Below are 16,244 nucleotides of genomic sequence, written 5' to 3' on the forward strand. Positions count from 1 at the left end.
GAATTGTCCATATGTTTATTCAAGAGGAATCAAGACTTAAAAGGAGGTCATTTTATTAACCTAGTGGGTCAAGGAGCTGGTAAAGAACTTAAAGTGAAAGCCAAGAATTTTAAGAAAAATAAAGCACCTGCTAAAGTTTCACAAGATGCTTATAAGGAACTTAAGGCTGATGTATGTCGTTTCTGTAAAAAGGAAGGACACTATCTCAAAGATTGCCTGAAATGTAAAGCTTGTTTTGAAAAGAAAGGTACATTTAGTGCCTTTGTATGTTTCGAATCAAATTTAGTAGAAGTTTCTATAATATTTGGTGTCTTGATTCTGTTGCAACTACTCATGTATCTACTATGTTGCAGGGATTCACTACGTTCCAAATTACGAATCCAAATAAAAAAATTCTTGTTCATGGGAAATCGCATGAAGGCTAAAATTGAAGGCATAGGAACTTATGTTTGATCTTGGAGACTGTACATCACCTTGATTTAACAGACTCTTTATGTTTCTTTAATTTCTAGGAATTTGATTTCTTTTTCAAGACTCAATGTTTCTTGATTTGATTTTACGTTTGGACATGGCTTTTTAAATTTATATAAGAATACTATTTTTATGGTTCTGGTGTTTTTTGATGGTTTATATAAATTTAAGCTGAATTATAATTAGACGTGGTTCATTGAATGAAAATTTTGCTTATTTATGACTTTGTGGCATAAACATTTCAGTCATGTATCCAAAGAAATATTAAAAAGGTTAGTAAAGAATTAAATTCTTCCTAATCTTAATTTTATTGATCTTAATATATGTTTGGATTGCATTAAAGGAAAATAAACCAAGCATACCAAAAAAGGTGCCACACGGAGCACTCAACTTCTTGTAATTATACACATATTTGTGGACCCTTTGATGTTCCATATTTTGGTGGGGAAAAATATTTTATTACCTTTATCGATTTTTCACATTATGGATTTATCTATTTTCTGAGAGAAAAAAAGTCAAACAGCGGACGCTCTAAAAGTGTACGTTAAAGAGCTTGAAAGACAATTAGATAAGAAAGTGAAAATCATTAAGTCAGATAGAGGTAGTAAATATTATGAAAATTCTAATTAATCAAAACAATGTCTAGGTCTATTTGAAAAATTTCTTGAAAATGGTGAAGTTGGTGGGAGTGTTGAACAGCAAAGTTTGGAAATTAATGAGGTAAGGGTTAATATTTCATTTCACATGAATGTAGTTAGAGTCGTCAATATGGGCTTGGCCTATTGGGTCGGCCTTTCCTAACCCGGGATTTAATAGGGTTAGGCAATGATTTTTGGAGCCTATTTGCGAAAAGGGATTTTTAACCCGACCTGAATAAGTCAACTTATTTGTGGGGCTTGAGAAAATCGATAAGGTCGGCCCGTGGGCCAATGAAAATTAACTAAAGATATAGTATATTATTAAAACTTAAAATTAAATAGAGTCCAAACTCAAAACAATTAGATTAATATTTCTATTTAGATATTTATACTTTTACTTGAAAAAAAAAATCTTAATAAGCATTATAAAGTAAATTTTATTTGTGGATTTGATTAAAAAAAAGTAACATTAACATCATGTAATATTGTTTTGTCGATATTTATGATAATATTTTTAAAGTATAATTTATAGTTTAATTTAATAATTCTAAAAAGAATATAATATTTTGAAAAGTGTGTTGGCCTGGCAAGCATGTAGCCATGTACTTGTGAGTTAGACCGGCCATTTTCGGGCCCACACCAAAATTGGTTAGCCTGGACTGACCCGTAAAATGTTGAAGCCTGTATGGGTTAGCCCGAATGGGGTGGGCTAGCCCATATTGACAACTCTAAATGTACCTACTTCCTCACCAATCACAAATGTTGTTCCTCTTGTTGGAGAATACTTTAACAATGTTCAACGGCATTTGGGTGAACACTTAAAGAAGAAAATAACTCACAAGTATCTGATGCATATGAACCACAAACAATGTTAGAAAGAAAATCGTCCATTTCAGATCATAATGTGATTTATTTGTAAGAGTCAGATTTTGACAATGAAATAAATAAGGATTTGATTTCATTTTCACATGACATAGAAAACAATGAGTATGATAAATGGATTGATACCATGAAGATTTAAAATCCATGGAATACAATAAAGTCTGGGATCTCATTCAATTACCAGAAAGTTCTAAAATAATCAAGTGGAGATGGGTCCTAAAGAAAAAACCCGATTAGAATGGTAATATTGAACGATATAAAGCCAAACTTGTTGTCGAGGGATACACTAAAAAAAGAGGCATTGATCATAAATTGATCTTTCACTGATTTCAAAGAAAGACTCATTAAGAATTATTTTGACTTTTAGTCTTGTATGTTGATGACATTTTACTTTTAGTGGGAGTAAGTTAAATTTTTTAGTCTTGTATGTTAATGACATTTTACTTGCTGCTAATGATTTTGACATATTGCATGAGAGAAAAGACTTTCTCTCTGTGAACTTTGAAATGGAAAATACGGGTGAGACATCCTATGTGATAGGGATAGAAATATTCAGTGATACATCACAAGGATTATTGGAACTGTCTCAAAAAGGCTTTTATAAAAAGAGTTCAGGGGAGATTTAATATGTTCAGCAGGAATAGTTCCTATTAAAAAAGGAACAAATTTAATCTTATGTGATGCCCCAAGAATGATGTAGAATGAAAGGAAATGATCTCAATTCCTTAATCTTCTACTGTTGGAAGTTAGATGTATGTTCAAACTTGCACAAGACCGTATATTAGCTTTGTGGTTGGAATGCTAGGAAGATATCAAAGTATTCGTGGAATTGATCACCAAAAACATGCAAAGAAATTCTATGGCACTTTATGAAGCCACAATTTATATCTTATGATGGCACTTGAGATTGTTGACACCACTACCAAGCTGAAAGTTATTTTAATAATGCAACAATGTTCTTCGCCACGAATGATAAGTACTCCAATTGTGCCAAACATATGAAATCATGTACTTTACTGTCAAGGAAAAATTCTGAAAAAGAGTGTTACTTAAGAATATTAGAATTGATCTCATGATTTCAAATCTTTTAGAAAAATGCTTACAACCAAAGATATTTAAAGAACATGCTCAAAGAATAGGTCTTGGTTGTACTTATGATTGATAAATTTATGATGTTTTACACTAGCTCAAATTATGTGTTTCTTATATACTTTAATGAACATCTTGTTTCTCATAATGGTGTACACATTATTGTTATCACAAGGTATGTCTATACGAGACATTATTGTGGCCCATAAAATGTTATATGTTTTATAGCTTATGGACCTAGTATGATAAGTTGCTAATGTAGCATTATGGAAGGAAGTATGTATAGCTTAAAATTTATGTACAACCGCCATAACTCGCATTAGTAGTTTGTTATGTTGTGGTATGTATGATGGATATTATAGAAGAGATTTATTGTGTGCGCAACTAATGTTCATTAAATATTAATGTCATTGGGTGAAGTGGGAGAATGTAAGAATTATTATTTTTTATTTCTTACTTATGACCCAAGTTTACATGTAATCCAAGTAATACCACAAATAATATTTAATAAGGAATAGTCGCGTTTGTACGTTGGCTACTTGATAGACGTACCAAATTAAGTCATGACTTCTATAAATTGATCCTCCCTCAACCCATTAGGGTTAGCACATATTCTCTACAATAATTCTATCGTTGACTGTTGTGGTAACATAAATTTAGGGCAACAAGGTAGAAATCAATTTAAGACTAACACTTACTTTTTTCTATGTGATGATGTCTTCCTCATCAAGTATGTGCCCTTAACAATCTCTATGTAAAATTATCGTGTTCAAGATCCTGATATTACGTTATAAAGTATTTAATCTTACAATGTGACCATCAAACTTCTTTGCAATAAGTATATTGATTCTGTTAATGTCCTGTGATGTACTAATGTGATCAACTTCTTCGTTAACTATATATGTAATTCATTAATTTTCAAGATACAAACCAGGGATAAAGCTCAAACATATGGAAAATGTCCATTTGTCCAGATTTGTTTTAATGGTATGTAAATAGTATGTATTACTTGTAAATTTGTAGTTTAATATTTTTTGCATGTATAAGTAGAGAATATTTTAGATTGTTTTCTTTTATTATTAGGGTCTTTCTAATATTTCATTTCTTTAATAGGGAAAGCATGACAAGAAGGTCATATTTTATTAGAATAACAATATTAATATATGTAGATTGTGACAAAGGATTGCTAGAGTTACGTTGATACATTCACGATATTGTCATATGTTAATATCAAGTTTTTCTTCTTGATTGAAGGGTAAACCTTTCACCTGATATTTTATATAACTAAAATCTTTACGAAATATTGAGTTGTTTAATTTTGCAAGTTTACACTATATCTAATCACTCGTTCAAAAAAGAAGTAATTTTATAAATCTATTTGCTCATCAATTTCAGTTTGTATTCTTATTGCTTAAAACTTTATGTTTGTATTGCAGTAATTAGTATGATTTACAGTGTACGAGTATGCACTACATGGCTTATACGTGCAATGCGCGTGAAGTGTGAAGTTTCAAAGTGCAGAATTTTACTGACCCTATAACCATTAATTAGGTGACTTATATTCATTGACACAAAAAAAGTGCAGAATTTTAAAACTATCATCATTAGGTGATAAAATATATATTATTTTATATTACATTAAGTGATAATATTATCCATTTAATTGGCCAGAATTTGGCCAGATATTTTTAAAAAACTGTAATATATTATTTATTTTAAAATAAGATGGTCTTTTTTTCATTTTTTAGTTAAAATGTATTAAATTTTAAAGCGTAAAAATATTTAAAAAGATAAAATAACATCAATAAAATACCAATTTTTTTCACCAAAAGGATTTTTCATATGTTTTTTCTGTAAATCAGATTTTGTCTTCCTCAAATTTAGAGACCGACTCAATGATCTTCTTTAAAGTAAATCTCATAAACAATTTTTATTTTGTTTCCTTTATCCAATTTCAGGTGAAATTCAGTACAAAGATGTATATTTTATTTTATGTTAATAAATTTTGTTTTCTTATTTTTTTCAGTATCTTTCATTATTTAATAGTAAAGTACTGCTTGAACTAAGGTTACAACTTGTCACATCCCGAGCCTACACAGTGGTTTATGACCGGTACTCAATGACCATTGCTGATCTTGTGTGGACCCTTGTCCTGACTTGCTTAACTCAGCGGAAGACAACAATCAATATTATAATGCTCAAAAGAACTGAACTAAACTGAATAATAAGATAACTGGAAAGTTTTAAAGATTTAAACATTCAACTTGGCAAAAGTAGCAACCCAAGTCATTAACATAAGAATGGTAAAGTAAAAAATATTGAACTACTAATTGTCTATCTATGTAGCCTTCTAAAACTGTGATGGATACTGGGACAGACCCCCCAACATCCTATAAAAAGAGACTGCAAACAATAAATGTGTTCTCCATAATGCAAGGAGTCTTATCATTGACTCCGAGTGCTTAGATAGATCAACGAGGCGCGGGATGATACTGATTTTGGTTACCTTCATCTGCTTCATCATACGTGCAGGCGAACTAATATCACTACATTGAATGTACGAGTATGCGAGTTGAAAATCTAAACAACATAGGCTAGAAAAAGAGTCGAAAGAAACACTTACATTAGCTCTGTTCAACTCATGAATAACATAACCAAATAATACTTACTCATTTCAACGTAAACTAAATTTAAAACATATGTAATATGACGAAAAAAATTGTTTGGAAACATGTTGTGAGTTCTCAATGTATATAAGAATACTATAATTCATATATGTATGTAAAATACATGTAAATTGATGTATATAACCGTGGGAGTTTGTATAATCAATAAACATCATTTAAGAGCTACAATGATGATACAACGATCTATCTCACACTGCTAGCGCATCCTATATCCGGCCAATGGTATAAGACCTGAACTGCTTAATCGATCCACTAGTCTACTTTGAAAAGGGTTCATCTAAAAAGTATGACCCTTTTCTACAATAGTGGCTACATGGTCTATGTGGCTTGTGAGTTTTCTCAACTATCCCCCATATCGGTGCACAATGGTACTCCCAAAAAATATTGGCTCTTATGTTCTAAAAACATATTGATTCTGTTGTTTGAGATTAGTGCTCAAAATACTTAGCTCAAAGACTATCTTGGGAATATCAAATTCTTTAATTGCTTCAGTTAGAAAACTATTTCTCTTTTAACTGAAAACTAGCCCGGAAGCACTTTGAAAATTTCAATTTCCCTTCTATTTAAATGTGAAAAAATTTTAAGTTCTTTTGAGAACACTTAGTTCTCATATACTGCTTTGAAGGAATACTTCACTTTACTTTAAACTGAACCAGAGCTTAAGTCTTAAAACGACACTTGAAACGTTTTTGAGAGACTTATGAAAACTTCAAATGAACTTCTCTTTCTTATATTAGTCCTTAATCAAACTGATCGTTAATTCTTAAAACAAGCTTAGAGTATTTGAAATAACTTCATGCAAGGACTTAAGGAAATCTCTAGACTTGACTCTAATTTGAAAATACCTTATAGAGGCTTAATCGAACTGAACTACGAAAATTGGGCGAAGAACACCGATTTGAGCGCATTCGGGTATGTCACGCAATATCCATAGGTCTGAGGCACCATTCTGGCACAGTATAGGCACACCTCCCTAGGCCTTGTAGCGCAAATGGGGTGCGCCACTCCTGATGCTGCCCAGATGCATCTGACAATTTTCTTATCTCGTTTTCTGATTCTAAATCGCTTATATCTCCATAGTTCTTTTTCCAAACCCTTAGGATTATTAGTATCTTCAATACACAATATAGAAAAATCGAAAAAAAACATAATTACGAATCAACTTAACAATAGGCAATCAACAACTCAAACGATAAAATATTTAACCATGTCTTTCAAGAACTTCACTATTCTCATTCAACCAATTCAAAAACCAAAGGATTGAAGCAAGATTGGACTGTAGGTGAACTGACCCAACACTAAAAGATCTCACATACCTTGATATGGATTACCCCCGATGAATTCCACTCGCAAACCTTGGCGTTCTTGGCGAATCGTTGGCTTTTTCTCAATTTCATCTTTTTTTCTCTCTTCTCCAAGCCCTAAGAGTGATTTTGTTTTTTTTCTAATTTGAACTAAAACATAATTTTTACCCTAAATAAATCCTAAAATTAAATTGGAAATTAATTGATAAAAAAAGTAGTTTGCCCTTCCTTAAATCTGGATTGGGACTTTCTTTACTTCAATAACCCAATTTTTGATAGGCATATTTGTCTGATACGATATCGAAAATGTTCAAACTCTGCAGCATTGGAAAGATATCTCCAAGGGTTTTCCAACCATATCACTACTACCTCTAATTCATCATGTGCTAGAAGTTATGTCCATTTGAAAATGATCAACACTCGCTCAAAAGTAGGCAAATTTTTTAGATTTTTCCCTTTCTTTCCAAAAATGAATATTTTTAGTTTCTTAGCTATTTCAATTTGTGAGAAGTTACAATATCGCCCTCTTTGGAACATTCGTCCTTGAATGAGATTTCCTTCACTAAGATAAGGATAGTAACATCAAGTTCAATACTCAACAAACAAATGCAAGTAAGCACATGCTTACTCATAATTTATAAAGTACTAAGAAGAGAACTAGTACCTTGATCTATATTCTCTATGGATTCAAAGATATGTGGATATCTCTACTTATATGCTCTTCAGGTTCCCAAGTCGCTTCTTCAACAAATTGGTTCATCCAAAGAACCTTGACTGATGCAACCTCCTTTGTTTTCAACTTCCAAACTTGACGGTCTAAGATCTGAACTAGAATCTCCTCATAGGATAAGCTATCCTTAATCCCAATATTTTTAGTTGGCATGATCAAATATCGATCGCCCATGCACTTCTTCAATATGGAGATGTGAAACACCGGATGAACTATTGTTAACTCTAGTGGTAGCTCCAACTTATAAGTTACTGTCCATCCTTTTGTCTAAGCAATAAGGTGCAATATATGGAGGGGGGGGGGGACTAAGTTTCCCCTTCTTACCGAACCTCATAACACCCTTCATGGGTGAAACCTTCAAGTATACCCAATCATCCACTTCTAACTCCAATAGCATTATCCTAACATTTGTGTAGGATATTTGATGAATCTATGCCATTTTTAATCTCTCTTGAATCACCTTCATCTTCTCCATCGTTTGGTGAACTAGATCCGGTCCTATAAACCCTCCTTCAACAATTTCAAACCACCCAATATGAGATCTGCCTCTTCTCTCATAAAGAGCTTCATATGGATCCATTTGGATGCTCGAATGTAACTGTTGTTGTAAGAGAACTCAATGAGTGGTAGGTGATCATCCCAATTCCCCTTGAAATCAATCACACAAGCGCTCAACATATTTTCTAAGGTATGGATAGTACGCTCTTTTTGCTCATCCATCCGAGGTTGAAAAGCAGTGCTTAAGTTCACCTTCAAACCCAAACCTTTCTGGAAAGATTTCCAGAATTGTACAGTAAATTGTGCAACTCTATCTTAAATAATTAAAACAGGGACTCCATGAAGTCTCACCACTTACTAAATATATAATTTTGCATAATCCTCTACCGAATGAGTGGTCTATACGGCCAAGAAGTGGGACGATTTTGTCATTCTATCGACAATCACACAAATTGAATCATGTTTCCTGCGAGACCTTGGTAACCTGTGATGAAGTCCATATTAATCATCTCCTACTTCCATTCTGGAAGTTCTATATTCTAAGACAACCCTCCTGGCCTTTTGTGCTTAACTTTTACTTGTTGTCAATATAGGCACTTGGAAACAAATTTGGTAATACCCTTCTTCATACCATTCCACTAATATATTTCTCTCAAATTACGGTACATCTTTGTGGAACTCGGATGATGGAATATATGGAGCTATGAGATTCCTCCATGATCATCTTTTGGAGTCCATCCACCATATGTACACACGATCTACCTTGATTTCTCAATACACCATCTCCCCCTTGTTCAAAACCTAATACTCTTTGCTTATGAACATTTGCCTTCAATTCAAGCAAAATGGGATCTTGGTCTTGATTTTCTTTTACTCCTTAAATTAATTATGACTCAGCCCCATTCATCACCACTATCCCTCCTTATCTAGAATCCATTAGTAGGACTCCTAGGCGTGTATGTATATGCACTTATTTCGCTAGTTCCTTATTCTCTTCCTCAAGATGGGTGGTACTACCCAAAGACAACCTTCTTAAGGCATCAGCAAAAATGTTAGTCTTACTTTGGTGGAAAAGAATGTGCATGTCATAATCTTTGAGAAATTCCAACCATCTACTTTATCTGATATTAAGCTCTCTCTAAGGGAACACATATTGCAAGCTCTTGGGATCAGTGAAGACATCCACATGAACATTCTACAAATAGTGGCGCCATATCTTCAAGGTGAATACAATAGCTGCCAACTAAAAGCCATGGGTTGGATAATTTTTCTCATAAACCTTCAACTTTCTGGAGGCATAAGCTATAACCTTGTAATTCTGCATTAACACGCAACCCAAAACAACTCTATATGCATCACAATCCATCACAGAACCTTGAGTACCTTCTAGTAAGGTCAAGATTGGATCAATAGTTGATCTCTTCTTCAATTCATGGAAGCTTTTCTCACAAGTTTCAGACCATTGAAACTTAAATGATCTTTGACTCAACCAGGTCAAAGGAGACGAGATAGATGAAAAACACTCAACAGACCTTCTACAGTAGCCAACCAAACCCATGAAACTCCATATATAAGTTAGAGACGTGGGTCTAGGACAACTCTGAACTGCTTCTATCTTTTGGGTATCAACTCTAATCCAATCCCAAAAACTATGTGGCCCAAGAATTCCACAAACTTAAGACAAAATTCTCATTTTGAGAACTTGACATATAACTCCTTATCGTTCAAAGTCGAAAGGACTATTTGGAGGTGACTAGCAGGATCTTCTTCTTTCCTTGAATAAATTAATATGTCCACAATAAGGACGATAAAAAACATATCTAAATAAGGTTTGAAGACGATTACATACATATCTAAATAACGTTTGAAAACTCTATTCATAAGATCCATGAATGTTGCACGTACATTGGTTAACTTTAAGGACATGAACAAAAGCTTATAATGCCCATATCTAGTTTCAAAATCTGTCTTTGGAATATCACATTCCACAACTATTTATTGATGGTAATCTGATCTTAGATCAATTTTAAAGAAGCAGGAAGCACCGTGAAGCTGATCGAAAAGATCATCTATCCTAGGAAAATGATACTTATTCTAGGTGGTAACATTATTTAATTGACAGTAATCTATACGCATCCTAAGGGAACTATACTTATTTCTCACAAAAAGACTGGAGCGCCCCACTGTTAGACATTTGGTTAAATTTAACCCTTATCTAACAAATCTTTCAACTGTTCTTTCAACTCTTTTAACTCTGTTGGTGCCATCCTATATGGATTAATAGAGATAGGACGAGTATCTGGAACGATGTCTATGCCGAAATATATTTCTCTCTCGGGTCCCTCCCGGGTAGATCATCAATAAAGACTTATTGAAACTCTCTTACTACTAGAACTGACTGAATAAGAGGTATCTCAACACTAGAGTCATTAACTCAGACTATGTGATAGATACACCTCTTAGAAACTAACTTTCTCGCTCTAAGGTACATAATGAAATAACCCTTAGGCACTGCTGAATTGTTTTTCCACTCTAAGATTGGATCATTTGGAAACGGAAACTTGACTATTCGAGTTCTACAATAAACTGAGGCATAAAAGGCATGAAACCAATCCATACACAGAATGACATCGAATTCTACCATGTCTAATTCAACTAAATCAGCCATAGTACTCTTTTGACTGACGGAAACGGGACAACCCGATATAATATTTTTGCTAGAATGGAATCACCCACAAATGTGGAGACACTAAATTGTTCATTATGTTCCTCAGGAATAATAGCAAAGTTCATAAAAACATATAGAGTTACAAAAGATAAACTCGTTCATGTGACTATTAATGCATAAAAAGTAAAGTCAAAGACTTGAATCATACAAGTGACAACATCTGGTGAGTTATCATTCTCTTAGAGATTGTTTAGAGCATATAAGTGGTTTGTTCCTCCGCAAGTGTCGAAAGTAGACCCCGTAGGTGCAGCCCTATCTGGTGGAGAAACAAATGAAGAATGGGATTTATTTCCCCCATTACCATATACATGCTAGTTGTTTGGACACTCTCTCATGAAATACCCGATCAGATCGCACTTGAAACAACTAGTGGAGCCCTCACGACAAACTCTGTAGTGGTTTCTACTACATTTGGCGCTGGCAGGAGACGTAGTACCCCCTTGCGCCACACTATCTAGTGAATATGCATGTTTAGCTCTGGAATTTTGACCGTAGTACCCACCGTTGTTTCTAGGTGCATGTTCGTTAGCAGATCATAAAGCAGGACCCTTCTGTTTCTATTTGAAGGATGACCGATTGGCATTACTCTTCTGCTGCTTGGATTCATTCCTAGTCTCTGTTCCTCAACTTCTCCACTTCAACCTGCTGCACATAAGCCATCAACCTTGATATGTACATGTCTCTTATCATCATTGCAACTCTACCCTCCTTCTTTAATGCACGACCCAAGCCAGCGACAAAAAGACTAATCCTACTCCTCATGTCCTTAACCATATCAGGATCATAGCAGGACAAATAGATAAACTTCAACACATACTCATGCATACTCAAGAAGTTCTGCTTCAGGGTAAGAAACTCTAGTACCGTAGCCTCTTTCAATTCTCTAGGAAAGAAAATGCCCCAAGAAAGCCTCTTAAACACAAGCCCAACTCGGATGTGGTGTATCCTCATCTCTGCCTTCCTTCCACTTATCGAACCAAGTCCTAGCCACATTTTTCTATTGAAATGCAGCTAGATAACTTTTTCAACATTAGTGACATGCATTACATCAAACACCTTCTTTAGTTCCTCAACAAAATTATCCTCATCCTCAATGGTGCTCGAACCAGTGAAACTTGGAGGATTCATCCTCAGGAACGCACGAATCCTTGAAGTGTTAGTCTCTTATTGTCGAGCTCTTATCTTCTGCCTAACTTGATTGGTCACAACTTGGCGGAGCATCCTTATTGCCTCTCTAAACTCAGCATCAGAAACTTCTCCTTGTAGTTGCACTTCAGGTGCATTGGGACCCTCTGGTTCATCTACATTCCTCCTACCTAGGCGACCTCTTGCTCTTATTCGTGGAGGCATGGTTATGTGAAATAACGTGGAAGCATGAGTTAGAGAGAAACTTTAAGATATAAACTCTAGTGCACGAAAGAAATATGAAAGAAGTGATGTATTTCCTAAATGTTACAGCCTCCTAATTATAGATGTGGCGCGCTTCAAACCGATAACTAGTATCTACAGACACGGCTTCATAGACACCTTAGGACTCTTAAGCTTTGTGTTCTAATACCAAGTTTATCACGCCCCGAGCCTACACCTTGGGCGTGGCTGACATTTAATGACCATTGCTGGCCTTGAGCGGACCCTTGCCCTGACTTACTTAACTCACCAGAAAACAACGATCAATACTATAATAATAGAAGAACTGAAATAAACTGAATAATTAGATAAATTCAATGATTAAAGATATAAACATTCACCTTAGCCAAAGTGGCAACCCAAGTCTTTAACATAAGAATAGTATGGTAAAGACTAATGAACTACTAATTGTCTATTTATGATGTCTTCTAAAACTGAGATGGATGTTGAGACAGACCCCATAACATCCTATAAAAAAGACTGAAAGCAATAAATATGTCTCTAGAATGCAAGGAAGCTTACCACTGACTCTGAGTGCTCAGCTGGATCAACGAGGCGCATGATGATGCTGATCCTGGTTACCCGCGTCTGAATCATGATATGATGCAGCCTAACTGACTTAAGTACATTGAATGTATTAGTATGTGAGTTCGAATTCTAAACAACATAAACATGAAAAGTAGTCTGAACAAACACTTACCTTGGCTTTGTTCAACTCATGAATAAAATAACCAAATAATATTGACTCATTTCAATATAAAACAAATTTAAAGCATATGCAATATAAAGAAAAAAAAATGTTTGGAAACATATTTTAAGTTCTAAATGTATATATAGATACAATAATTTTGAGATGTATGCAAAAATAAAAGTAAACTAATGTATATAAAATACAATACTTCTGTGGAGTTTCTCTAATCGACAACCATCACTTAAGAGCTATAGTGATGATACAACAATCTACTTCATGTTGCCAGCGCATCCTATACTTGGACAAAGGTATAAGACCTGAAATGTCTAATGGATCCACTACTCTACTGTGGAAAGGATTCATCTAAAAATTATGGTCTTTTTCAACCCATAGTGGCTACATGGTTTATGGGGGGTTGTGAGTTGCCTGAATTCTCCCCCATATCGGTGCTCAATATTACTCCCAAAACTTATTAGCTCATTTTTTAAAAATATATTGATTCTGTGGTTTGAGATTAGTGCTGAAAATACTTAGCTTGGAAAAATAAAATTCCCTGCTTGCTTCATTTTGAAAGCAATTTCTCTTTTAACCGAAAACTAGCCCGAATGCTCTTTGAAATCTCAGTTTTCCTTCTTTTTAAATGTGAAAACATTTTAAGTTCTTTTAGGAATACTTAGTTCCCATATACTACTTTGAAGGAATACTTTACTCTACTTTGAACTGAATTCGAGCTTAATTCTTAAAACAACACTTAAAAACGTTTTTGAAAGACTTATGAATGTACTCTTTTTCTTATCTTAGATTTTAATCAAACATATCTTTAAGTCTTAAAAAAAGTTTAGAGTATTTGCAAAATACTTCATGAAAGGACTTTAGGAAATCTCTAGACTTGGCTCTAAATTTTCCTTGAATTTGGAGTTATGGTTTCAAGGTTGTAAATTCGTATTTCTGGATGATTTTTATATGAGTAAAAGTCATTTAGAGTAGTTAGAATCATTAGGAATTGATAAAACACCATAGAAGGTCTTAATCAGACTGAACTACAAAAATTGGGCAAAAAATGTTGATTTGGGCGTGTTTGGGGTGTCGCGCCAAACCCATTAGTCTGAGGCACCAATCTAGCACACTGCAGGCGCGCCTCCCCAGGCCTTCTGGAGAAGATGCGGCACGCCTTGCTTGGTGCTGCCTAATGCGTCTGAACAATTTTCTTCTCTCGTTTTCTTATTCTAAATCACATAAACCTCCATAGTTATTTTCCCAAACCCTTAGTATTATTAATATCTTCAATATCCAATAGATCTAACTAGAAAAAAACCCAAAATTATGAATCATGGCAACAATTGGCAATCAACAACTCAAACAATAAAGAATTTAACTATGTCCTTCAAGAGTTTCACTATTCTCATTCAACCAATTAGAAAATAAAAGGATTGAAGAGGTATTGGTGTGGGGCTTTACTAACTCAACACTAAAAGATCTCACATACCTTGATAGGGATCATCACAATGAATTCCACTCAAAAATCTTAGCGTTCTTGGCGAATCCTTGACTCTTTCTCTTTTCTTCTTTTATTCTCTGTTTTCCAAGCCCTAAGCGTGATTTTAATTTTTTCCTAACCTGAACTAAAACTATTTTTACCCCAAATAAATCCATAAAATGAAATAGGAAACTAATTGGTGAAAAGACTAGTTTGCCCTTCCTTAAATACGGATTAGGAATTTCCCTACTTCAACAATCCAACTTCCGATAAGAATATCTCTCTCATACGATATCGAAAATGCACAAACTTAGCGGTGTTGGAAAGATCTATCCAATGGATTTCCAACCATATCAAGAACTACCTCCAAATCATCCTGATCTAAAAGTTATGATTATTTGAAAATGACCAAAATTCTCTTTCTTAACCTAGGTAATTTTTCCAGATTTTCCTTTTTCTTTCCAAAAATGGCTATTTATAGTTTCTTAGCTTATCTCTTAGCTATTTCAATTTGTGAGATGTTACACTACTTCTCTATATTTATATTTACAGGTTACATAGTTTAAATAAGGATGCATATGTATAAATTTTTAAGACCTCACTTATATGATTTCATTGAAAAGGAACCCAAAAACCATCGAAAAAGAATGATATAAAGTTGGAAATGGTTTTCATTTTCCAAGGACACTTATTGTAGCAATTTATTTTATTTTTTAAAATGATGTGAGATGAATAACAACCTACAGGAAGTCTATAACGTAAAATTTTTATAAAATTGTAAGAAACTAAGGTGCAACGCACATTCCTGAAACTAGTTATACAAAAAGTAGAAAGTCACAAATATAATAGTTGAAATACTATTTAACCCCTGTCTAAATTCAAAATGTTGTAAAATTTCTAATCAATTAAATATAAAACTATATATTTTATCATATTATATTAAATACCTAAACTACAAAGTGTGCTTTAAAACACATTTTAAGAATGTTTTTCCATTCTCCAACATAACTTTTGAGCTTTCTACAGATTTCTAGGCAATATTTGTGCTTATAAATATCATGTGCATGAGCTAAAATTATTATTGAAAAACACATAATCTAATTCGCCTTTCATAGCTCAGAAGAAAAATTAAATTGTTTACATCAATTATAGAAAATGTTTAAGAATGAAGATCGCAGATTGAGGTAGAAGCTTGTAGTGGAGCGCTCTCTTGCTATCCTAAAGGTTTAGACTTAGTAGTGTGTATCGTAGAAGTATTTTTATTCTTGTACTATCTTTCTTTTACTTTCTTTGATGCAATTTCTTTTATGGTGTTTCAGTTATTGCACTTTTTTTTCTGTTGTTACTGTTTTATTAATAGTTGTTATATTATATTATATTCTCTTCACTGTCATTTTTCTTTTTCATATTTACTATGATTGTCTATATTTAACTCGAGTTGAGGGTCTTCTAAATTGAGATAAGGTCTGTGCACACTCTATAATTGCTAGACGGATTTCAAGAAATATGTAATTATTATAAAAGATATAGGTATAAAATCAGACAATAGATTTAAACGTTTGGGCTGAATTGATAAATGTATATGTATTTTGCTTTGTTAGCAAGTTTTGTTGAGAAACATGTTTATGCATCATGTTTGATA

At 33.6% G+C, this 16,244-nt stretch overlaps 1 protein-coding gene across 1 annotated transcript; it reads right to left on the reverse strand.

Annotated features, from left to right (window-relative positions):
• Positions 1–11,636: 11,636 nt before the first annotated feature.
• LOC138347938 (uncharacterized) lies at positions 11,637–12,377 on the reverse strand. The gene is made up of 2 exons (XM_069296545.1): positions 12,222–12,377; positions 11,637–12,038 (listed from the first exon to the last, which is right to left on the reverse strand). The coding sequence occupies exons 1-2, from the start codon at positions 12,375–12,377 to the stop codon at positions 11,637–11,639; spliced, it is 558 nt and encodes a 185-aa protein (XP_069152646.1).
• Positions 12,378–16,244: the final 3,867 nt, after the last annotated feature.

This window comes from Solanum lycopersicum, chromosome 4, assembly GCF_036512215.1.
Source record: "Solanum lycopersicum chromosome 4, SLM_r2.1".
In the NCBI taxonomy this organism is placed as follows: domain Eukaryota; kingdom Viridiplantae; phylum Streptophyta; class Magnoliopsida; order Solanales; family Solanaceae; genus Solanum; species Solanum lycopersicum.

Excerpts from the sequence above, each read along its gene's own strand:
- LOC138347938 (XM_069296545.1), bottom strand. The coding sequence starts at position 12,377 with ATGCCTCCACGAATAAGAGCAAGAGGTCGCCTAGGTAGGAGGAATGTA. Across the intron at positions 12,039-12,221 it reads GCCAAGTTGTGACCAATCAA|CTGCATTTCAATAGAAAAAT; the intron begins GTTAGGCAGAAG and ends AAAGTTATCTAG.